Source organism: Equus caballus, chromosome 30, assembly GCF_041296265.1.
Source record: "Equus caballus isolate H_3958 breed thoroughbred chromosome 30, TB-T2T, whole genome shotgun sequence".
NCBI lineage: Eukaryota > Metazoa > Chordata > Mammalia > Perissodactyla > Equidae > Equus > Equus caballus.
In genome coordinates, this window is record NC_091713.1 from 17,997,677 (window position 1) to 18,021,425 (window position 23,749).

At 48.9% G+C, this 23,749-nt stretch overlaps 1 protein-coding gene across 7 annotated transcripts in view; it reads left to right on the forward strand.

Annotated features, from left to right (window-relative positions):
• Positions 1–292: 292 nt before the first annotated feature.
• SUSD4 (sushi domain containing 4) overlaps positions 293–23,749 on the forward strand; it is a 123,879-nt gene continuing 100,422 nt past the window's right edge. The window contains exons 1-2 of one of the 7 annotated variants that reach the window (XM_070256024.1): positions 293–524; positions 1,580–1,762. In XM_070256024.1, the coding sequence (XP_070112125.1) occupies positions 1,615–1,762 (148 nt within the window). In that variant the 5' untranslated portion in view covers positions 293–524; positions 1,580–1,614. Of the gene's footprint in view, positions 525–571; positions 1,321–1,579; positions 1,763–23,749 lie in introns of those variants that run through there. The other 6 variants (XM_070256027.1, XM_070256023.1, XM_070256028.1 and 3 more) reach the window with 6 other exon arrangements.

Here is a 23,749-nt window from a genome sequence, read left to right on the forward strand (position 1 = left end):
AGATCCCCCTACAGCTCCCCCCAGCAGGGCGCCCCCTGGGCGGAGGTTCGGAGGGACCAGCGCACCCCCAAGACAGGCTGAGTCCTCGCGCACAACGCCTGCTGCGCGCAAAAGGCAAAAACCAGGGGAGCGATGGAGAGGCAAGAGCGTCGTTCGGGCTCCAAGGGAACACGCACAGCCTTGGCTTGCAAGGGGTAACGCAGGAAAATAACAGCCTTTAGCAATTGCCCGCCCCTCGCCCCGCCCAAGTTAATCCTGTTGGCATTGAGGGCCCGGGGGTGGGGACCGCCGCGCTGCGCACTCTTGACCCGGGGCTTGGAGCTCCCCCCGCAGCAGCAGCCTAAAGCCGAGCGCCCTCCCGCGCCGCGCGCCGGGAACACCAGAGGCCGCGTGGAGGCTGCGCCGGGCCCCGGGCTCGCGCGCAGCCCAGGCGGGGACGGCCGTCCGGCGCCAGGGAAGGGCCGACCGGCCCCACGCGCCATGCGGGTGCCAGAGCGGCCGCCAGGCGCCTCGCGCCCCGACAGGTGCAGGCGCGCGGGCTTCCCATTGGTCGCGGCGGCGGCGGGCCCCTGCCCCTCCCCGCCCTCGCCGGGCCCCTTCCCCCGCCGCGGCGCCCGCTCTCTCGGCGGAGGCGCGTGCCCGCGTGCGCGCCCGGCCGCGCGCCTCCGCCCCGCCCCCGCCACCCCCGTGTCTCCGCGCCGCCGCCGCCGCGCGCTCCGAGCTCAGGTAGTGGGCGCGCGGGCGCCTCCTCGGGGGCGCGCGGCCGGGCTGCTGTCCTCCCCCCAGCCCGCGCCCGTCCGCTCCGGGAGCCTGGGGAGGGAGAGCGCGGGCGGGGGGAGCTGGAGCCGGGCGCCGCCGCCGCCGCCGAGGCTTCCGTCTCGCTCGCTCGCTCGCGCAGCGGCGGCGGCAGAGGTCGCGCACAGATGCGGGTTAGACTGGCGGGGGGAGGAGGCGGAGGAGGGAAGGAAGCTGCATGCATGAGACCCACAGGTAAGACCGAGAGCCCCGGAAGGGGCTTTCCACCCCGGGGAGGCGCGCGCAGGCGGAGGAGGGGAGTTGGTGCTCGGTTCTACTCCCCAAGGGAGGAATTTTTGGACAGCGCAGAGAAACCTCACTGGGGGCAATAGGACCCATCCCGATCCTGGGGAAAACCGGAGAAGTAGCTGGGGGCATCCGGTGCCACATCGTGAGATTCCTGAGAGTGGAATGAATGTATAGGCCCAGGGAAAAGTGTTTTTTCAGCCCGGAGACGCTGGAATGCTTTAGACTTTCCTGTCGTGGTCACAGCCGCTGAATCCCCGGGACCGGCGCAGAGCCAGTGTGCGCTAACCCCTGCCCTCCCTCCCCTCCTCCATCCCTCCCGCACGCGCAGCATCCCGCGGCGGCTGTTACTCAGTGTACCCCGCGCTGGGGGAAACGGGGGGATCTCGGCGTGGGAAAGGGGGCGGGGGCCGCCCGGGGGAGGGACAAGGATGGAGCCGGGGAAGCCGAGGCTCCCGGTCCCAGGGCGGAGGAGGGGGAGCGTGGCCCCCGGAACCCCAGCAGCCTGGGGTATTGTCGTGTTCGCTCCTGGTTGTAGACTCTTGCAAGCCGGATGCCCTCTGTGGATGAAAGATGTATCATGGAATGAACCCGAGCAATGGAGATGGATTTCTAGAGCAGCAGCAACAGCAGCAGCAGCCTCAGTCCCCCCAGAGACTCTTGGCCGTGATCCTGTGGTTTCAGCTGGCGCTGTGCTTCGGCCCTGCACAGCTCACGGGTGGTGAGTGACCCCGCTGTCGCCGGGAGGGGGCACGGACGGCAGGGAGGGGGAGCCTGGCTGGTCGGACAGCCCTGTCCCTCCCTGGTACACGCAGACTTCTGGGGTACCCAAGGACCTGAGGAGCCCCTGTGTCCCAGCCTAAGACCACTCGTCTTCAAAACCCCTGGAGTTCCCAGAAAATTCTTCTGTGGAGCTCACACAGATTCACACACCCACATTCTGTCTGGAGCTTCCCACCAGCTGCCCAGCCTGGCTTCTCTCAAGGAAAAAACAATAAGCTTGGTCCATTATTCTTACTTTGGCAGAGAGAGAGAGAGAGAGTGAGAGAGTGAGAGAAAAGTGGCGAATTCGTGGTTAAAATGTGTTTGTGGAACTTTGACCCTTGTCTATGCCCTTAGTAGCCAGAGGTCAGGTTTCAGCCTCTGGAATTAGGCCAGGGTTGCAAGGACCATCTTACTGAATAGGAATGGTCTGAAGGCCTGGCCAGACTGGCTGAAGGACAGGTCTATTTGTAAGTTAACTTTCTCTTTCCCTGGGAGGCGGTGTGTTCAGGCATGTCTGTGCATGTTGGGAGTAGGGAGGGGAGGTGGAGATTCTCCTTCAGATGTGTTTCTGGAGCACTGCTTGGCTTACCCAGCTCCGATTTACAGGGGGAGTAAAGTCAAGTGCTTTTCTGTGAAGTGGAAGTTAGCTGAGATAAGATGGAAAGCCCTTCTCTCCATAGGTGGCTAGTCTATAACATCTTCGGGTCTAGGGGCGGGGGCTAGCTTTCAGTTGTGGTAGAGGAAGACAGATGGAGCTCCTCGGAGCCTCAGAGTTCCTCTGCCTCCACTGCTCGTGGCTGTCCATCACTGCTGCCCCTTCCAGATTCTCTATGAGAGCTTGCCCATGTGGACGAGTTAAAAGGACAGAATCGTGTTTCTGGAGCTGAAATACTGTTGGTATGTAAATAAATTATAATTGGTGGGAAAATAGGTATTGATTGATGTAAATAAACCATTTCAGCGTTTTAAAATATTGCTGTTTCAGAGAATGCAGAGATGAAGATGGAAAAAAAATGAGTGAAAAATTAGCAAAAGTGGGGGAGGGGAATAGCAAGTTGGTCTTTAACACAGAGTAATCAATAACTCGGGGCGTTCCACTTAGAGATCTGAAAGATGCTGAGAGTATAAAGGAGCTTCTGTGATGTGCATGTCGATCAGAATTAGAGAGAAAATGCTGATGTTTTGCTTTGGTTGGGGACCCAGTTTGGGTTTTGGTTTTTGACAAGGGGTAAATTTTTTGGTGCTCTTATTTTTATAGAAATATCTCTTGAGGCAGGTTTCCTCTTAGAGGATAAGGTCAAATGGGATGCCAGGCCAGCCCCTGGGTGGCCTGCCAGGGCTCTGGTCATAGCCTGACCATAGACATTAGCTCCAGTTCGCGGGTGGTTGAGAACAGGTGGGCAGGACAGCATGAGTGGGGCTGGCTCAGTCCTTCTCTCTTCTCTTCTCTTCACTCCAGTTCTAGGCTTCATTCCCTCAAACCAGGTCCGTGTGATTTTCCATCTTCTTTGTCCCGTAGGTGACAGATTAATCAGGGCACATCTACGTGTGTCTTGACTCTTGGTATTGGCAGTGTGAGGTCTGGGCACAGCCTGGATTTGAAGGCTGTGCTCTTGTTTCTGCTGTTGATGTTTACAGAGCATCCTCCTCAAGGATCTCAGAGCTCAGTGCACAGCACGGCCCCCTCAGTCTCACAGCAGTCACCCGTGTGGTGGTACCACATGTCTTTTATCCCTCTTTTCCGAGGGGAGAGGATGTCAAGCAAAAAGCTCCAGAGCCTTGAAGAAGAAGGTGGGAGTAAGCGTTGCTGGTCACTTCACAGCTTCAGAGCTCTTCCTGTTTAGCTCCTCATCTGCTGCAGAAGGCTAGCCATCGGCTTTGTTTCATCTTGAACTCCTGGGGGCTGCGAGTGTGATTTCTGGAAGAACATCTAGCCTTTCAGAATTCCCCTGTGAATCAACAGTTTGGGTGGAGAAGGGCGGTGGGGGCGTGTTCTTTGGAGTTCACTGTACAGAGATTTCTTTCTTAGTGAAGAAACCCACGTGGAGGCTCCAGGATCATAATAAAAGCAAATTTATGTTAATTCTAGACCAGGGCTTCTAAAACTTTAATGTGCATATGAATCACCTGGGATCTTTGGTGTGGGATGGGGCCTGAGAGTCTGCATTTCCAACAAGCTTCCAGGTGATGCAGTGGCTTCTGGTCCAAGGACCATACTTTGATTAGCAATGCTTTAGACTAAGGCATTCCGTAAAGGAAGTTGGTTTTGACTCCAGACTTTCTGCCATCACTCTCAATTACCCAATGCAAATGGCCTATGAGGGAGATAAGTCTCAGTATCTAATCTTTAGGTGATTCACAGAGCTGAAACTCAGCCCTCAGAGAGTGCCTTCTTTTTTTTCCTCCGCAAAAAAGGTGCGTATTTAATAGACGCTGTTCTGAAATGTGGATTTTCATTTTTGATTGCTTTCAGTGGAAAAGGAACACCACAATGGCAAGATATAATAGCCTCAGCTAGAGGAAAAAAGCGTGTGCCCAATACAAGTGTTATAGAAAAAGCCTGCACTAGAAAGGGAGAGATGATCAGATGAAGAAAAGGGGGAAAGAGAACTCTATCAAAAACGAAATGCTTTGTCCTAGAACGGCAGAGATTCAGTGCAGTTCTTTGAGCCCTGGGAGAGCTTTCATGGGCCTGAGTTGGCCGGAGGTGACTTTTGGATGGCTGTTTATACAGGTTGTCTTTTGTAAATTAGGGAGAAGGGCCCTCAACTGGGGGCCAGTAAGACCAAATACCCTGAGAGGACGAACACCAGCTTCATAGGGAGACGCAGGACCCTGCTGTTCCAGAATCGCGTGGAGCACGGCCTCGGCTGCTTCTCTTTCTCTCCATCCCTGTAAGAGTTAGCAGACACCTGCTGGGTATTTGAGGGCTGCTCAGAGTGGTCCACCCAGGCTTCGAGGAAGACAGCTAAGAGTTTGCTCTGTAAGTTGGTCCTTAAAGGTGAACTCATTAGCCTATCCCTATGTTCTCAGGAACACAGGCCGAGCTCTGCTACTTGATGGCTCTGGGGCCTTGGGCCTTGGAAGCCTCAGTTTCCTTAGCTGTAAAATGAGGATGCTGCCACCTACCTTAAGGGGTTGGTGTGAGGGATGGAAATCATGTGGTAGTCACTGGGTAAATGTGGATAGTAGTAGTGAGTTTGGGGCTAAGACAATGCAGTAATCTTCTGGGCCTTTGCTTTATTTATTCAATAAAGATTTGAGTGACTTTCCCCACCCTGTGCCAAACACTGTTGTGTGTGATATTCTTTTTTTTTTTTTTCTTGAGGAAGATTACCCCTGAGCTAACATCTGCTGCCAATCCTCCTCTTTTTGCTGAGGAAGTCTGGCCCTGAGCTAACATCCATGCCCATCCTCCTCTACTTTATATGTGGGACGCCTACCACTGCATGGCTTGCCAAGTGATGCCATGTCCGCACCCGGGATCCGAACCGGCGAACCGCGGGTCGTTGAGGCGGAATGTGCAAACTTAACTGCTGTGCCACTGGGCTGGCCCCTATGATATTCTTTTTACATAGAAGAACCTTCTTGTACTCTCTATTCTTTTGCCTAATGAACAAATTTCTCTTCAAGACTCAACTTAAAATGCCATCACCTCTGTCATATTTCCCTGGTCACTAAGCTGTCCCCTCCCCTGGTTCCCCACTGTGCTGAGTCCAACTCTCTATCATAACATCGTTCTTATCCACTAGACCATAAGCCCATTGAAGGCAAGAACCTTGACTTTATTCATTTTCATGTCCCAGGCACTCCGCACAGCACGTAACACACAGTAGATGCTCAGCTGATGTTGGTTGACAGCAGGAAAAAAGATTCTCAGGTTGCTGCCAGACCATTTAGAAAGTAGTTACCAGGGGTGTGTCACAGAAGTGAAGAGTTTGCTGGCAGTTGAGGCTGCTTCCATTCGGAGGTGGTCTAGGAGGTTGAAGGAAACATCAGGAGAGGCTCTAGGGAAGACGTGGCACTTAGGACGGCATCTGAGGGAGGGGCGAGTGGAGCACCCCCGGGCGGTGAGACATCTTGTGCAAAGGTGTGGAGGTGGTTACATGATGGGACTGTTCAGGGAGCAGAGAACATTCTGGTTAATCTAAAGCATAGTGTGCCTGCAGGGATGCAGGAGAGGAAAGAGGACAAAGAGGTTGGAACCCTATCATAAGTGTCCTCGGAGGCCCCAGTGAGGATTCTGAGTGTCGCACAGCAGGCAGTGGGGACCCACTGCAGGGTTTAGAACATAATGTCATCTGAGCTGTGCCCTGTTTCTTCTCTCTGCTTCCAAGCCTCTGACCTGGGGCACTCCCAATCTGGTGCCCTCTCTGCACATTAAGAGTTATGGCACTCCTGTGGTTGAATTAAGCCCCTTGAGGTCTTGTTTGGGCCATGTGGCCGTAGCACTGGGCTGTGTGCCAGCAAGGCAGGAACAGATACCTTCTGACTGGCTCGCTGATTTGGAGATGCCGGTCTCTTGGAGTTTTATTGGGAAAGATTTCTTACTAGGTCGAGTGTAAGCTTTTCATGCAATGTTATGTCTAATAGCCATGATTTCCAGTGGCACTTAATCTGTAAACAAAAGTCCCAACTCCTCAAACTCTAAAGTACGTTTCTTCAACAAAAAGCCACCTTAATATAAGCAACATGGACGCTCTTTCGATTCATCCCCGAGGTGAAATCTGAAAGCTTTTGGAGACATGAGAAGGATTTCATCCAGCAAGTAGCAAATCTCTCCTCTCAGGGGTCTGAAGTGGTGAGTCAGAGAGAATCACTGGTTCCTCAATCCCTGAGAGTAACAAAGAGTGTAGGTGAAGATCTCACTCCAGTAAATACCGATTAGATACGTGAAGAACAGCACCCACATTATCCTGTTCCTAGTGTCAGAGGCATATTTCAGAAGCTTCCAAGAGGCCAAGGAGACTTGCCCTTAGTTAGAAAGCTCTGGTGCAGCAGGAGCGCCCCACATTCTTTATAGGGCTGACAGATCAAGTTCAGCCTCTGCCATTGCACAGCTGTGTGCGCTGGGCAAGTTGTGTAACTTTCCTTGGCTCACTTCCTTCCATATCACTGACATTCTTTGACTCTGTGATTATAGGAATTTGATGGGTTCTGGTGGGTAAAGCCGGCTCTCTTTTTTCCATCTATCCGTCCATCTTTTGCTTTGAGTGTCTGTTGTCTGCCCTGGGGATATGCAGATAAGAGGATGCAATCCTTGCTCCAGAGGAAACATACAAGTAAGGGTTGGTTTCTTCTCAAAAGTTTAAATGCAAAGGGCTTGCATAAAATCACAGTTGCGTCATGTAACGACAGGATGCGTTCTGAGAAATGCGTTGTTAGGTGATATCGTCATTGTGCGAACATCATAGAATGCACTTACACAAACCTGGGTGGTGTAGCCTACTCTACACCTGGGCTACGTGGTACTAATCTTGTGGGACCACCATCCTATACGTGGTCTGTCACTGGGAGAAATGTCGTTGTGTGGTGCACGACTGTATTTGTTTTGTACATAAATTTTTAATTCAGTTTAAAACGTAGTGTTATTTATTGATACCGAGGAGAAAGGTGATTTTTCCAGACTTCTCTTTATCCTTGTTTTATTTTGCAGGTTCATTTGGTGTTTGACAATTGAAATAATCACACATAGCAACAGTATGTCTAAATAGGTCATTGGGATCATTGCCTCTGAATTGAGGGAAAGAAAGGGGCAGAAAGATAAATTTTCTAATTTGTTTAAAACAGTGGCATTTCACCAAGACCAACCATATCACTTGGGACAGATACATCAGATGTATATGCTCATGTATCAGATACAACATTTTATCCGTTTATTGGTCCATTCTCACAAGAACAAGGAGTTCAACTATTGCTAAGCATGGAAGGTTGGAAAAAGATGGGAGCGAGTTTAAAACTGGCCAACAGCTGAGTGATCGATAAAGGTTTGCAAATCGTTAAGATTAGTAATCACAGACCTTTAGAGAGTGTTCACTCTGTGCCAACGCTGTTCTCCACTGACGTACATTAACTCATTTAATCCTCACAACAACTGTATGAGCCAGGTACTATTATTTTTCCTGATTTTGTAGAAGAGGAAACTGAGGGATAGAAAGATTAAGCAACTTGTTCAGTGTCAGCTGGCTAGAAAGTGAGGTACGGTGACCCAGATTATCTTTCTAATTATAAATTTTCTCTTAGGCATGGAAATCCCAATCTCTAAATGCCTTTTTTTTTTTTTTCGCTTTTTCTTATATTTCAACCCCAATATTTCTCTTTAAGCCACAGTTATCAAGGATTCTGGATCCTTAGCCCTCCCTGCCCTGATATAAGGGGATTCTTTTGTGTTGTGACCAAAAAGCAGAACACATACAAGCAATCAATAACAACAACACAGTGCTACCACTCAAGGCACAGGAGGCCAGAGAGCCTGAACCTGCAGCTCCTGATGGAGAAAGGGCAGGGCCAGAAACCCTTCAACCTTCCAGGCTGGGTTTTATCTCAATTCCCGGCTCTCTGTGGCCGTCAGAGGATGGTGGTCAGAATGGGACATGCTCTGACTCCTACCTGCTCTGAGGAGCAAAGAGGAATAAATGATTGGCTGCTCCCTGGGACCCTCTGCTAGTGACTGTCACCACCATCCCCATCCCCTTCCGTTTATTGTTCCCAGTGTGATGGGGAGTGGTCCTTGTCCTTGTCCTTTGGTCAAGCATCAATAATAACTTTAGCGAATGTGTTCTTAGAGTGTTATAGTTTCCAAGGTGTTTTTACATCTATCGCCATCTTTAGTTTTCTTAACAACCCAGTAAGCTAAGGAAGAGATTTTGATTTTTTCTCTCCTTTCTTTTTTAATTTGAAGAAATTCTCAAGGAGGTTGATCTCCGAAGGTCCCACAAATAGTCAGACAAAGCCACAGTAGGAGCCAGACCTGTTGATCAAGACTTTCCGCTTTGTCACTTTTAAACCCATCTTCTCAGTTGTATGATGTAGATGATAATCTAGTTAGTATGTAACAAAAGATAAAAGAAAAATGATATCAGGATCATGAGCATGAGTAAAACTTCCCTCAAAAAGGTGAACTTTGAAGTAAGAATAAGATTTGATAATTTATGAGATCTGAGAGTTACTCTGCGAAAGCATCTTCAATGGGATGAGCCTAAGATGCTAAGTTTTAGGGAAGAATTTGGCCCAATATTTCTTCTTCGTTAAGAAAAATCTTGCTGTCCTACTACTCTAAGACAGAAGAAATTATCCACTCAAGAAGAAACACAGATAGAAGTAATTAAATGAGTTGCTCACAAACTGGAATTAAAAGTGCATTTTAAAATAGCTTCTTAATTGAGAGTATTGTAATTGCTTTATTAGTCTTAAACAAGGTAAACTGGGAACATCAGAGAAGTAAACAAAATAATTCTTGATATTGTTTGGGAATGACGCTACACTTGGGAGCACCATGGTGGATGAGCCCCTGAGACTCCACTCTGGAATGAAGCCACGTGCAGGCCCTAGCAGGGCAGGGAGCTGTGGGCAGATATGTGCGTGAGCTTGTTGACTGCGTGCTCCGTCTCTGGGAATGGATTTTTATTCTGAGAAGTGAGAGGAGTTGCAGAGCCCGGCAAACTTGATCAATGATCGTTTCATCATTATCCCAATAAACTGAGCTTTGCAAGAGAGAGAATGAGTAAGGTTTTTTGGGAGTGAAAGTTCACCCTGGTTATCTCATGTTTCTGTTTGAAATTGGTGACTTTATCTCTTGGAATTACTAGCGTGGGAGTAGATCTAAGCAAGGAGGGTCACTCATGTACCCTATTCCTTTTTCTCAGTGTCACAAATACAAAAAGACCTTATTTCTTCAGCCTGATTGCATTTATCAAAGATATATGTAATTGAATTGGGTGGCCCAGTAGGAGGGAAGTTCTTTTAAGAAATAAATAAAATCCATGCTTACATGGGTTCTTCAAAATCTCTGTGTGGACCACGTTGTTACTGATGTAGCTGGTTTCCAAATTCAGATTCTCACTATGTAGAGGAGTCCTTTGGACTTCCCTAAACACACTCAGAAGATTCTGATTCTCTCCAGGTGAGAAACAACAGGCTCTGCTTGTTTTGTAGAAATTTGATAGGTTTAGAGGGTTAATCGTGTGAGAGGCTCTCAATTGTTCTGTTAGACTGCTTCTGTTAACTAACTCTGTCTCAGTGTCAGAATCGCATCCAAGGATGCTTTTAACGGTTCTTTTTGGGGGACACATCTGCAAATTTAAGTGATAGCGTGACAGCATGTACTCGATGGCTGATTGGGTCCACCTCTGTGTTTAAATCCTACTTAAAATAGGCAAAGAATCTTTTAGAAACTTGCAGTTCCTCTACTGTGGAACAATCCAGTTCTGAATCTCTATGTGGCCTTTAAAGGGCTTGCCCAGATTTTTCCCTTTCGATTGTAAACGGGAGGCCAGATTTTTCCTCTCACCCTTCCATTTACACCCTTGTTTTGTAGATAGGAGTTGCTTATTTGCTTTAATTATGGCTTGGTGGTTAGGTTTTAATTTCTTGAGGCAAAGAGCTGGAGAGGTATAGGATTCTTTAGAGAATACACAGGGACAGTTTTCCTTGCTACTGTCACCAACTGGCTGAGTGGCGGTAACCTAATTGCTGTCTCAGTTTCATTATCTGTGAAATGGACCATCTGTCTCCCGTGGTTGTTGGGAGAATCAAGTGCAGTAATAGGGGGAACTCTCATAGCCAGTTGAGATATCAACATTATCACCAACAAACTGGTAGTGAATGCTTGGTACACTCACTATGCTGGCGTTACCAAGAGTTTCCTTTGTCCTGAAGGGATATAGCATAACAAGTGCATAGTAATACCCAGTGTCACGGGCCGAGATAGACGTGTGGTAGAGAAATCACTAGGCAGTCCCTGACCCTTGGCCCCAATAGTCCCGTAGGACTCACTGTCATGGTATGGCATGGGAGGTCCTATAGTGGAGCCTCTGGGGAAGTGGGAGGAGCGGGGGAAGATGACCTTTGAGCTCAGTCTTGAACAATAAAATCATTTCCCAGGCAGAGAAGGTGTTGAGAGCTCCCTTTTTTCAGAAGAGAGGACAGCATAGGCAGAGCCTCAGAATGAGGAAGAACGCGTACCGAAGACAGGGAATAGCTCCGGGCAGCCTAGTAAAGGGCATGTAGATTGAGAAGAGACAGGAGAAGAGGCTGGACAGGCAGGTTGGACCCACATGCCCAGCGAACTACAATGCTTAGGAATTTGAATGTTACGTTGTAGTCGACTGGGAGCCTAAAAAAGAGTCTTTAGGGGGCACAGCATGTTGGATCTTTGTTTTAGGAAGAAATCTTTAGCAATGCGGAAGATGCAGGAGAGAAAGACCTTTGCCCATTATTTATTTGCATTTACCAGTGACTACGTGGAAGATACAGTTGGGGACAAAACAGAGCCTGTCCCCAGGGAACGTCTATTCTGGTGGCGGCCAGTTAGGGAACTCTTGCATTGGCCCCGGAGGGATATGATGAGGAGTAAATGCACATAAAGACGTGAAGAAGGAGTGTTAACTGGGGCCAGAGAGCCGGCTGGCTGTGGGGATGGAGGGGGAGGAAGAGGCGTTAGCGGCGTCTCCGCAGTGGTCATTTGGAGGGAAGCTGATGAGTTCATTTCGGATGAGGAGGCTTCGCTGCCTGCAGGACATCCGTTTGGGCACCATCTGTCCATCGGGCAGTTGGGAGCTCAGCTAGGTGCTCAGGAGAGGGACTCGAGCTGCAGATCTGTGAATCTGCCACATAGAGAGGGTTCTGGAGCTGTGGGAGGGGCTGGGCTTCCCCAGGAAGAGAGCATAGAATGAGCCAAGAGGAGGGTTTGGGGACGAAGCCCAGGAAACACCCACATTAACGCGTCGAGAGGAGAAGCCAGGAAGGAGGATGAGGAGTTATGCTGACAATCAGTATTGGTAATAATAATGATAGAACAACAACAGAACTTGATTCTCTCGCTCGCCCATTCTGACTTGGGAGCAGGAGAGTCGCTCTTATGTTATTATTAGGATGATGTTTAAGTATTTTGAATTCTGGATTCTCATACGAACCAGACAGAAAGGAGAGCAGGGCCAGGAGGAAGGACGGCTGTGCTTGGGAGGGTGGCGAATCTGCGTAGATATGTTTGAGGCTCCACTGCAGAAGAGTCGGGATATTTTCCAGCCTTCATTGGGAGGACAAAGCTAACCAGAGAAGTAGAGTTCCACAGGGTCACTGGGTGACCATGGGCGGCTTTGGGTGTTTCTCCTCCTGGGGGTGCTGAGCAGAGGGGACCGTGTGCATCAGTGCAGTGATGCTGGCTGGGGGCTTCTTCTCTGCAGGCGCCCCTTCCTCCGTGCTCCTGGTCGCTGGGATTTGTCTGTGCTCAGTGCCCGATGCATATCCTTCCTGCACAAATCCTTTGGCAGCAGGCCTAGCCTCCAGCCCTTCAAAGACTCAGGCTTCTCTGGCTGTCAGTTAATCTTCAAAGGTGCGATTGTCAGAGAGTGATCCCTGTGTTACCCCCGGCCCCTGTGAGCGGCTCTGTCACCTCGGAAGCGAGTCCCTTAACCTGCCCCTGCTTTGGTTTCTTCATCTGTAAATCAGGGGCAATGAGGCTCGTTCCTCTCCACTTCACAGGGGGCGGGGTGTGCGGATGAGGAGGAGGCAGGGTCGGAAGATGGGGCGTTTTATAAATACAAAACAGTTACGACCACCTGTTGGGAAGGAGACTTCTCTCCGCTGTGCCTAGGGCCATTTTTGCCTTTTGCTTCCCTAAGCGGGAAAGGAGGGCAAAGGATGCCCCGCACAGAATGTAAACACCTCCCCCACATGCAGGTCCTGACCCCCGTGAAAGCTCGTTTTGTGTGGACATGATGCCAGGCATCTGGAGGAGCTCTTCTTCTGCAAAATGGGACGTGCCAATCCGTGCTGGGTCCCTGATGCTGGCACGTTCAGTGAATAATCGTGTCTGGAGATGGAGAAGGTGTTGTGCCATTGAGAGGAGCTTCTCCATAGCTGTTGGCCCGAGCCCAGTTGGCCCCTTTTGTGTGCTCGCAGAAGCCTCGGGAAAAAGAAATTAAACATGTGAGGCAGGCAAGTGATTTGTTATAGGTGGTTCGGATGTCCGCGAGGGAGGCCGTGGTGCTATGTGTCCCTCTGTTGCTTTCCCCTTATCCTGCATGGTGTTTCTGTTGCTGGAAGCTCCTAGGGCTGGTGCGCCAGCATCCTTAGGCTCAGGTCGGACAGTGGGATGAATTGGGAGCTACGTTTGCATCCAGAGAATCACTAAATGTTTTGTCGGTGTTGATGCTCCCTGTCACCTCCAGCTGCACGATGTCTGTAATCCTGGAGAATCTCTTTACAGCTTTGCAGGTGGGCTGCTGCTACTGGGTGTCTGTGGGCTGGAGATCTTGGGATTCCTAGTCCTTAGCGGGAATGCCTGGAAATCCTCAGTCTGCATTCCAGCCTCAGATCCCTTCAGGAGAGCAGCCTGTCAGCCGGCCAAGGGCGCCTCGCTGCAGCCTGTTCTCGGCCCCTGACTGGCCTCAGGGACTGTGGAGTGCCAGGGGCTGATTTGGGGAGAGATTCCCTAAACCAACGGGCTGTGAATTAATGGAAGAGGGTCTTGCATGGTTTTCTGAGGGAGCAGGGCACTTATCCCCTTGACAGTGGCTTTGCTGAGAATCCGCCGATGAGGTTTTCATTTACATGGTAATGAGCGCACAGAGCTCCTGCCCTTTGTCATCTCCAGATGAAGGAAGACCCAGTTCTTTGGGGGCTCCCAACACACGGAGTGTCTAAAAATGGGAGCCAACCTGCCCTGGCTCTGTAGTGAGCACCTTTGCGCCTCGGGTGGGAAACTGCAGCCACGCTCGAGGGCGGGTTCCCGTTTCTCCGTTGCTGCTGTTGCTATTAAAATTGTTCTTTCTCGGTTCCTTCCATGCCGTGTGGTTACCAGGGGCTTTAATCAGAAACAGAGCCGGCGACTGGTCTCTCCCTCCACTTTGCGACGTGGTTGATGTGCTTCTCACCACCTGCATGTCTTCGTCTTCTAATTCTTGCCATTTTCTCTAGTACCTGCTGTGTTATGTTGTTGCTAAAGTGGGTCATGTTCTCTGTGACATAGCATAAGCGAAGTTCCGTGGAAATGCAAAAGATTGTACCAAGTCCATTTCTCCTTGGGCCTTCCACTTACATTTAAACTCTTTTTTCCATATTCCTGGATTAAGATGCACATAAAGTCGCTCTTAGAGAGTTGAAGAGCAAGATGGTTGCCTATTCATTAAGAGTAAGAGGGGCTGGCCCAGTGGCATAGTGGTTAAGTTCGTGTGCTCCACTTTGGTGACCTGGAGTTTGCTGGTTCAGATCCCGGGTGTGGACATACTCATCGCTCATCAAGCTATATTATGGCAGCGTCCCACATACGAAAAATAGAGGAAGATTGGCAACAGATGTTAGCTCAGGGCCAATCTTCCTCACCAGAAAAGAAAAAAGTTCTAGAAGAAAGATGATGCTGTAGGAGTGGTCCATTGACCTGGAAAAACAAAGGGGGAGCAAAATCCAGATTAGACCTGCTGAATCCATTCGTTTGCACTGCCCTGAGTCCTGCTCTTTCCTCCAGCTGGCCTTTATACAGCCACTCCCGGGCCTGGACTCCCCTCCATCCCCTTTCTGCCTTCACAGAACCATCCCATCGCTTAAGTGACAGCTTACATCTCACTTCCACACCTTCTATGACCTCTTGGACGGCCCTGGGCTCCCCCGGCACCAAGAAATCTCTCTGTTCTCAGAGCTCTCAGAGCACTAGAATCATGGACTGTTGACATGGGGAGGACCATGGAGATGGTCTGGTCCAGGGGGTTGACACAGAGCCCTTGGCTCTGCCACAGGGTCGGCTGGACAGAGCGGGGACTGACGGGACCTGGCTGAGCAAGCCGCCCTGGAGCCCCCACCTGCTTCCACCTGAGTGTGCACCTGTTGTACCTGCCATGCCTCCTCCCATCCTTTCACCAACCTATGAAGACACTGCGCTGGTCCAGCCCATCATTGTAAGGCAGAGAAGGTCTCCATCAGCCGTGTGGCACTTGAAGGTGGTCGCTGAGCACAAGGAGTCTGGAGGCAGACCCTCTGGCACTGAATCCCAGCTCTACTGCTTAGTTGCTTACATGTGGGGCAAACTACTTAATCTGTCTCTGCCTCAGTTTCCTCATCTGTGAAATGGGGCTAACACTACCTGTGTCACAGAACTGTTGTGAGGACGAAGTAAGTTGATATAAGTTGTTTCAACTTAAAGTATCAGAAGAAGAAAAAAAAAGGGAGCAAAGGAAAGGTTTTGACAAAGGAAATGGAGAGCACACAGAATATTGAGTTGTTGTGTTGACCGTTAGTTTTCTCATTATCTCCGTCATCATTTGTCGCATTTTTAGTTCTAAAGGTTCCTGAGAGCTGGGATCCACAGCTGATTCATTTTTTTACCTGACCATGCTCTGTGTGTTGTAGATACTCAGTAAACCTGTGTTGACTGACTAACAAATGTGCGAAGAACTGAGTAAACTCTGATGTCAGACCTCTGAGGTGGGTTACAAGTTCCTTGAGGTGGGGCACCAGGCTTTCCCTCGTTGATCTCTCAAAGCACAGCCAGATGGAGCTGGTCCTGGTCCCCTACCCATAGCTCGGTCAGCGGGTCGGTGGCCTCTGCAGCCAAGACCTGCTACCAAACCCATAAAGGATATTGTAGAATCGAGCATTTTATTATTTCTAAACGCCTTCTTCCCTCGTGCTTCTAACATCTGGGTCAGGTGGCCACAAGAGCTGCAGTACTTGGCAGGAAGGACATTGAGGGGCTTGACATCGGGCTTTGCCTTGAACCTGGCCCCTCCCTCGGTGAGTGACAGCCCTGGAGGATCTGAGTTTTTCACTTACTCTGACCTGACGGGGTTCAAACGTGGCTTTGAGCTGCTAAGGCTGAGGGAGTGAGCGGGTCTTTCAGCCTCTTGTCATCATCCACTCTCACGTTTACTTTATTAAGCACCGACTGGGTGCAAGGACGGCGGTAGGTGCTAAGACTAGAAATATGAATAAGGTGCAGCCCCAGCCCTTGAGGAGCTTGAGTGTATGTGTTGATACCGTTATCAATCCGCTCGGACCACCGTTAACAAGACACCGTAGAGTGTGTGGCTTAAACGACAGAGTTTATTTTCTCGGGGTTCTGGAGGCTGGAGGTCCACGGTCAAGGTGCCAGCAGGGTTGGTGTCTAGTGAGGCCTCTCTTCCTGGCACGGACGGCCGCCCTCCAGCTGAGTCCTCAGGTGGCCTTTCCTCGGTGTGTGTGCCTGAAGGGAGAGAGAAGGAGACGGAATGCTCTGAGGTTTCTTCTTCTAAGGACACCAGTCCTCTTGGCTTAGGATCCCACCCTTATGACCTCACTTAACCCTAATTACCTCCAAACAGGCCCCATGTCCAAATACGGTCACATGCGGGCTTAGGGCTTCAGCGTACGAATTTTGGGGGACATAATTCAGTCCTTAGCAGATACCAGAGAAAGATAAAAGTTAATTCTGATGAAAAGATACTATGAGGATCCCAAGCTCTTATCCAGCCAGGGGAGATCAGGGAAGGCATCCAGGAGGAGGTGATACCAGAGCTGAGTTCTAAAGAAAGAGTGGCAGTTAGGTGAAGAAGGGGAGGAAGAAGCGCTATGAGCAAGGATGTAGCCACGTGAACCTGCCTGGGTGGGTGGTGGATTTTCAAGCCATTCGCTTACCTATTCGCGCATTTCACTAGGTCATTCACCAAGTCTTTCCTGAGGTTTGCTCTGCACAGGCTAACATGCAGACACAGGTGATCTGGAAGCTCAAATTTGCAGAGGTTCCCAAATTGCAGGACCATAATGTTCCCTCTAACCTAATCAACCTACTCCTAGACACTCCCATTATTTGATTACAGCTGCTGGCCACTAAAAAATCAATTGCAAGTGGCTCCCCAGGCCAGGCAGTGGCCCCACTCCTGGTTTAGGTCAGGTCAATATTGAATTATTATGTGCGGCTAGCCCGCAGAGAGGTGGCGGGTTAACAGCTACAGTCGTGGAAGACTATCTCCGATTGTGTTTTTAAGTCATTTCGCATCTATCTTTTATGGGGCCGTTTCTTCTCTCCCAGTCAAAACATTTCCTTCGTTTCTTTTTTTTTTCCTTCTTGTGATATTTCAAGTCGAAACAAATGGGAGCAGCTGAGTGATTTGTGGTTTGGTTGTGGTGCCTTTCGAAGGAGCCTGGGTTAGGAGACCTGCAGCCCTTCTTGTTACAGAAGGGGCCTCATCCAGACCCTAGACGGATGGGGAAGCAGGGGCCCCGTCCGCCGAGGTCTCGCTCTCCTTGCTCATCCTTTCTGCTTCCCATGTCCTAGGAATTCACAGCCTTGTGCTCGTGGCCCAGCTCCCGGAGCTCTGTGAACTGTCCCCACCCCTGAACATGCGTGAAGACTTGCGTGTGCATTTCTCTGAAGAGCGTCTATAGCTTTCAACAGATTCTCAAATGGGTTCGTTCCCCACAAAGGGTTAAAAAATCATAGGCTGGGAGCAAACTGGTTAGAGTGAGTCTGTGGCTAAGCTGCTGATAGAGATCGTGCAGAGAGGGAAGCCGTCTTCAAGAGATTGGGAAATTATTCTTCCCCTTATGACTGGAGTCTTGTACTGAGACACCCATGGGCTGAGGTTCAAGGTGGACTGGAAAAGAGGGCCTAAAGAGGAGAAGCGGGCAGTGCTGGCTGACAAATGCATCTGGGCCGGCAGCCATCCGAGAGCTGCCCCTTTAAGTTAACCCTTCCTCCGCCCTGGCAATGGCAAACACCGCAATTTAGAAAAACTCTGCGACTGAGTGGTTTCTCTATAAATATCAAAAGAACATATAGATACAGAATAAAGACATTTACTGAGTCATAATATGCACAAGGCACTGGACCAGGCAGGACGAGAGGGAGTCAGAGATGAATGATGGGCAGGACCCCAAAGCCTGTGCTATTATAGAAAATTATGTGTGGGGAAATATTCATCTTTATTTTTTTTCCCCTGCAAATGTGGGCAGAATGAGAAATATTCCAATAAACAGCCAAAAGCATGCCTTTGTCTCGGTTATCTCTGTAATTCGGCATGTTCTCGTGACATATTGAAACATTACAGACTTTATAACTGTGATTATGCTAGTTTCCAGTGTAATAAACGGATGGTTTGGTTGCACATGAAAAAAGTTTTTTTTTTTTTTTTTTTTTTTTGCTGTAATGATTATTAGAAACCATAATAGATGTCCCTATTGTTCAGATCCGTGGTCCACCCGGTTTGGGCTTTGGATTGGCCGTATTAGAGCTGGAGGACCTTAGAGATTGTCGTAAGTCCTGGTGTGGAAGTGAAGGCCCCGCTGGTTAGGGGCTCAGCTGGGACTGGAACCCTGATATCTTCTCTCTGGTGGGGCTTTTAAAACTGTAACATCATTCACTGCCCTTCTGGTAACTGGGGATTATAACAACAGGACCCACCTTTTGGGGGTGCTTTGGATTAAATGAGATAATACATGAGATAATGCATGGATTAAATGAGAGAATCCAGCACGTCCTGGCCCAGAACGTGAGCTCAATGAATGGTAGCCATTATTGCATCTGTTCTGCCTGACTTCCTGTGGCTCTCCATAAATTCATTTAAACCTTTCTTGAATAGGTGCCCCCTCCCCTTGTCCAGCTAATGCATTTTATACGCATAGGAGCTGCTAAGCACTTCTTCTTAATTTCCCTCAAATGCCTTTATAGTTATAGGGGACACTCAGATAAGCCTTGTAGAATTTGAATATGCTGTTGTCCTTCAGACTTCATCTCCCTGGGAAGATCTCTCTGTTTGTCCCCCTGTCTCCTCATCTGTCTGTTTTCCTGTATCTCCCTCGGCTGGAGCCTTGGGTCCAGTCCCCCTGAGGCTTGGCCGAGGGGCCCTGGTAGTCAGCTGCCCAGGCATGTGGGCTGGCCCAAGGCCGGTGTGACAGGTTCTTTTCAGATGACGTCCGGAACATTGTTGACAGCTGTTTCTGTTTCCGGCAGCCCTCTGGGTGATGTTATCTCTCAAGCCCTCGGTAGGGTGATGGCAGGGAGCCCATTGTTTCATGAACACTGTGTAGTGTGAATTGTTTTCCCTGAGCCAGACTCGCTTACATCGAAACTCAGGAGCGGATGTAATGAGGAGGAGCCCTTCCCTTGTGCGGGGAACTTCACACTCATGAGCATAAGCTGGGAGGTTTACCACCCCTTACTGGAGTGAAATCATCAAAGCCACCCCGGAAGCAACAACTACAATGGAGCAATTCATGATTTATGTGAGAATATTAATTCAACACTTAACATAAAAAAAGTAGAGAAATGGTATTCACCTTGCTTAAGACCTTGTAACTAAGAACTGAAAGTTTGAAAACTTCTGTTACGAGTCTGTGTCAGCGAGAATATCCAGCTCCGTACAGCATGGGTCAAGTCTTCATATGTCTTAACAGCTTGTCTCAGACAAGAAGTCAGAGTCTTATAAAATAGTGTCTTAGATTAATTATTTCATGTGTGCATTCAAGGTAGAATTACTAAGTGCTTACTATGTGGAGAACAATATCCCAGGTTCTGTACAGTGACCCGTAAGATAGGACTTCTGCCCCTGGGGGTCGAGATGTATTTAGTAGGGAAATCATTCTATCACCTGTCATTGTGACAGAGGAAAGTGTGTGTCGAGTGCATAGTCAGAGCGTTGTGGGGTTCAGGAGCAGGGGAGAGGGCTTCTGGCTGGTTTGAAGAGGCAAGGATTTGTAACAGAGATGACATTGGAGTTAGGCCTTGAAGGGTGTGCACAGTTTCAGCAGGAGGAAATGGAGAGCGGAGGGTTTTGGAAGGAAGAGTTTGAACACCGGCATTGTCGTGGGCAAGCACAGCGTACGTTCAATGCCAGGTGAGGACTGACTTTGGTCTGAACTGAGAGTATGTTTTGGAGACATACAGGCAATAAGACTGGAAAAGTAGTAATAATATTAATAAGAATGGTGATAATGATGGCCAACCAGTGATGGTTTATCAATTACTTGCTTCATGCCGGGTACTTTTCAGGTGCTTTCTATGTATTAACTCATTTAACCCTATCAATTAGATACTGTGTTCATCTCCATTTTCAGATAAGCAAACCATAGCAGAGAGAGACTAAAGGACAGTCCATGGTCCTAGCATTAGGAAGTGGTGGGGTTAGGGTCCCAATCCAAGCCTTCTGGAGCCGCCTTGCCTCACGCTCCTAGGCTAGGGGTCGCTCAGCCGCAGGAGCTCAGATGTCAGACTAAGGACGAATTTGTCAGCCACCCTGTCTGCTTTTCCTCTTTACACCCTCTTTCCCAGTACACCTTGAAGCCCAGGCCAAAGGTGATTGAGCCCAAAACCTTAAGACAAAGGAAATCCTAAATAGGAAAAATAATTTCCTAATCTCTTGAAAACTGTTTCCTTCCTAAGAACTCATTGGGCGGCCATTGGCGAGCCATTGAGAGTTGCTGCAAGGAGCCGTGAGCGTGTTTGAGTCATCCTGTAGGGCCCTGGTTCTCACCTGGGGTGATTTTGCCCCTCATGCTTTAGGGCCCCGGTTCTCACCTGGGGTGATTTTGCCCCACAGTGGGCATTCATCAATGTCTGGAGACATTTTTTGTTGTCATGACTGTGGAGGGGTGGGTGGAGGGTGTGTGCAACTGGTGTCTAGAGGCTAGAGGCCAGGGATGCTGCTAAACATCTTACAATGCCCAGGACAGCTCCCTGTGTCAAAGCAGCATGCGGCCCAATTGTCCATGGGGCCGACGTTGAGAAACCCTGTGCTAGGGCAATTAGTCTGGCTGTGGTGGGGGCGGGGTAGGCTGGAGGGGGCGCAGAGGCAGGTAACCAGGAAGAGGTGTTCCAGGTGAGGCAGCGAAGGGCACAGAGGAAGTACTGGCAGCAAGAATGGGAGGGGAGAGAAAGCCAGGGTAGACTTTTCAAAGGATGAATTCAAGAGAATAGAGGGGAGGACCATGGAAGAAATTGCAGCCAGAGGTTTCTAGTGTGGGTGTCAGAGAGAAGAGTGGAATCATTAACTGTAATGGAGATGTCAGGGAGAAAAGCTTATTTTAGAAAGATGATGAGTTTGGTCTTAAGATATTTAAATTTTGACATGCAGGTAGAATTGCCCAGCAGGCATCTGAGAATGAGGGTGAAAAGAGAGAGGTTGGGGTTATAAATGAGGATTTAGGAGTCATCTCGTGGGAAGCAGTAATTATAATCAGTGTTCAGTGGTCTAGAGAGAAGCCTGAGGGACAGGGGGCCTGTGAGTGACACTGTGAGGGATGGGGGCAAGGGCGAGTCCAGAGGCCTGCACGGAGTCCCAGCTCCATTTCTTAATAAGCCCATGATCTGGGACGTGTCCTTGAGCCTGTGTGCCTTAGTGTCCTCATAGGAGACCAAGGGAACGTGAGAGAGTAATGGGGAGCCAGGATAGTGCTGTGTTACCAAAATCAGGGACAAGAGGCTGTGGGGAGGGGGTGGGCAGCAGTGTGAAACTGCGGGGCTGGAGGAGACCGATGAGAACTACAAACAGCCCCTGTGTTTAGAGCTCATTAGTGACTTTGGCGACAGCATTTTCATGACGGGTTCTTGAGAAGCCCTTCAATGTAAGCTAGCCTCACCGGTAGTACCACAACCTCCAATTATTACTCTTTTTAAAGTGGGTCACAGAAGTTGTGTGTATATGGGCTTATCAGTGAATTACAGGTCTATCTTTTTCCCCGTTAAGCAAGAGAGAGAAATTATAGAAGAGGAGAGAGAGAAGATGCGTAGATGAGAAGTTATAAATGAGGAGAGAGAGACAACAGAGAGGAAGTTGGGATTATTTCTGCAGAATCGGTTCTTCTTCTCACCCCCAGACTTCTAGGCTTGAACGTAAGAAATAGTGCTAAATGTTCTAAACTCAGGAAAATTGCCCAGACAGACTGAAGGAAGCAATCTGCCTGCCTTCCACGAGTACACGTCAGATTCCTCCTGGACCACAAGACTGCGCTGCTTTGCTTGAGAGCTTAGTGGAAGGAGAGCTGGCCAGCCTCAGGTGGGACATGTCCATCTCGATTACACGAGGGCCGTGGGATCTGCGGCCCGTGGGGTGTGGCTGTGGAGTTTTTCTGGTGTTAAGGTTTGAGTCTTAACTCTGGGCTGACTGAATCCTACCCAGCTTGCAGTGATAAGGAACACAGACATTGTCTTTGGCAGCCCTTCAAGCGGAAGTTTTTCTCTGGGATGAACAGTTCTTGAGCAATTTCTTCAGTGTATGAAGTTTAGATTGGCTCTTCTCTTACTTACAAATAAGCAGGCCAATTTTATTCTCAAGAAAGGAAGCCCCGGGGAAGTGCAAAGTCAGCACAACCTTACTGCGCTCAGAACGCCAGGCAAGTGGTGTCCTTGAACTCTCGTGACATTTATTTTTTAGTGTTCTGAGACCCTCACCTGAGAAGTTGGGTCTCATTTCTACCCCTTCCCTGACCTCTGGCAGCAACTCCTTTACCTGCCTGGGTCCTGCTTATCTCGTACATACCATGCATGCTGAACGCTAAAATGCGCCCATCTCTTTGAAATATTGTACGAATGATCTTTGCTGGTCAATGTTAAAACCTGCAGATGCCCCTTCCTCCGTTTTATGGCGTGGTCAGTCTGTCCACATATATTCATTGAGTAGACATAGTTCTCAAGACTAAGCAGGGCCAGATTTCCAAACAGTTGTAATTCACAGCTTTTTGGGAGTCTGGCTATTTAGTGGAAATCTATGTTGTTCTTAAAGTGCAGTTTATTCATATGTTTAGTTTTTATTTTCTGAAGATGGGGAACCTGCGGCTTGGAGGGGGCTAAGTAGGGTTCTAGAGGGTGCCTTGGAACTGGGCTACGTTCTCTTTCTTTCTGTTGCTGAAAATAAAGCTGGAGGGGTAGAGAACGAGAGTCAGGGAGAAAATGTGGAGAGGGACACCGACTGTGGTTCCTGGAGCAATCACACAGGAACTCCATGGGATGGAGAGGAAAACCGTGGCTAATTTCAATCTTTTTGCTTATTAAAAAAGAGACATACATACACATATATATAGTATGTATATATACGTGTATGTATGTAGGTCTTCATTGTTAAAATGTTTTTAGAAAATTTGGATAAGCAAAATTAAGAAAATAAATGTCACACTAACCCTCTGTTAAAAATGTGATGTATGTCTTTTCTATGAGTGCACATTTTTTCCACCAAATGGTACTATATACATTATTTTGTAACCTGCTTTTGTTACTTACAGTATGTCATGATATCTTTTTTACTCTTTTAAAAATTAATCTTTTATAACATCATTTTAACTCTCTGTATAGTATTCCATTTTATGCATATCCTGTAATTTATTTAACTGTTGTACTGCACGTGCAATGATCAGCAAAAATCAGAGGCAGTTTGTCCAGTCGGGAAGACAGTCTGATGATTACAAAAATCCATGTGTAATTATAAGCTGTAAAAAGTGCCATGAGGAAAACTACTTGGTGTTGAAAGTGCTTATGTGGGAGGAGAGGGGAAAGTCTGGCTCAGTCTGGGTTGAGGGAGCATTCAAAGAAGGCTTTCCTGGGGAAGTTAACTTTGAGCAGAGAGTTAAAGGATTATCTAGGTGCAGGTCAAGGGAGAGGGTATTCTGGTAGAAGGAAGAGTCTGTGCAAAGATCCTGTGTCAGGAGGCAGCATAGAATGTTCAAGAACCTGAAAGAAGGCCAGTGAGGCTGGAGTAAAGAGAACCTCGTTCATCTTTATTGGCCATTTATATTTATTGGTTTGAATTGTTGGTTCATGTTGTCA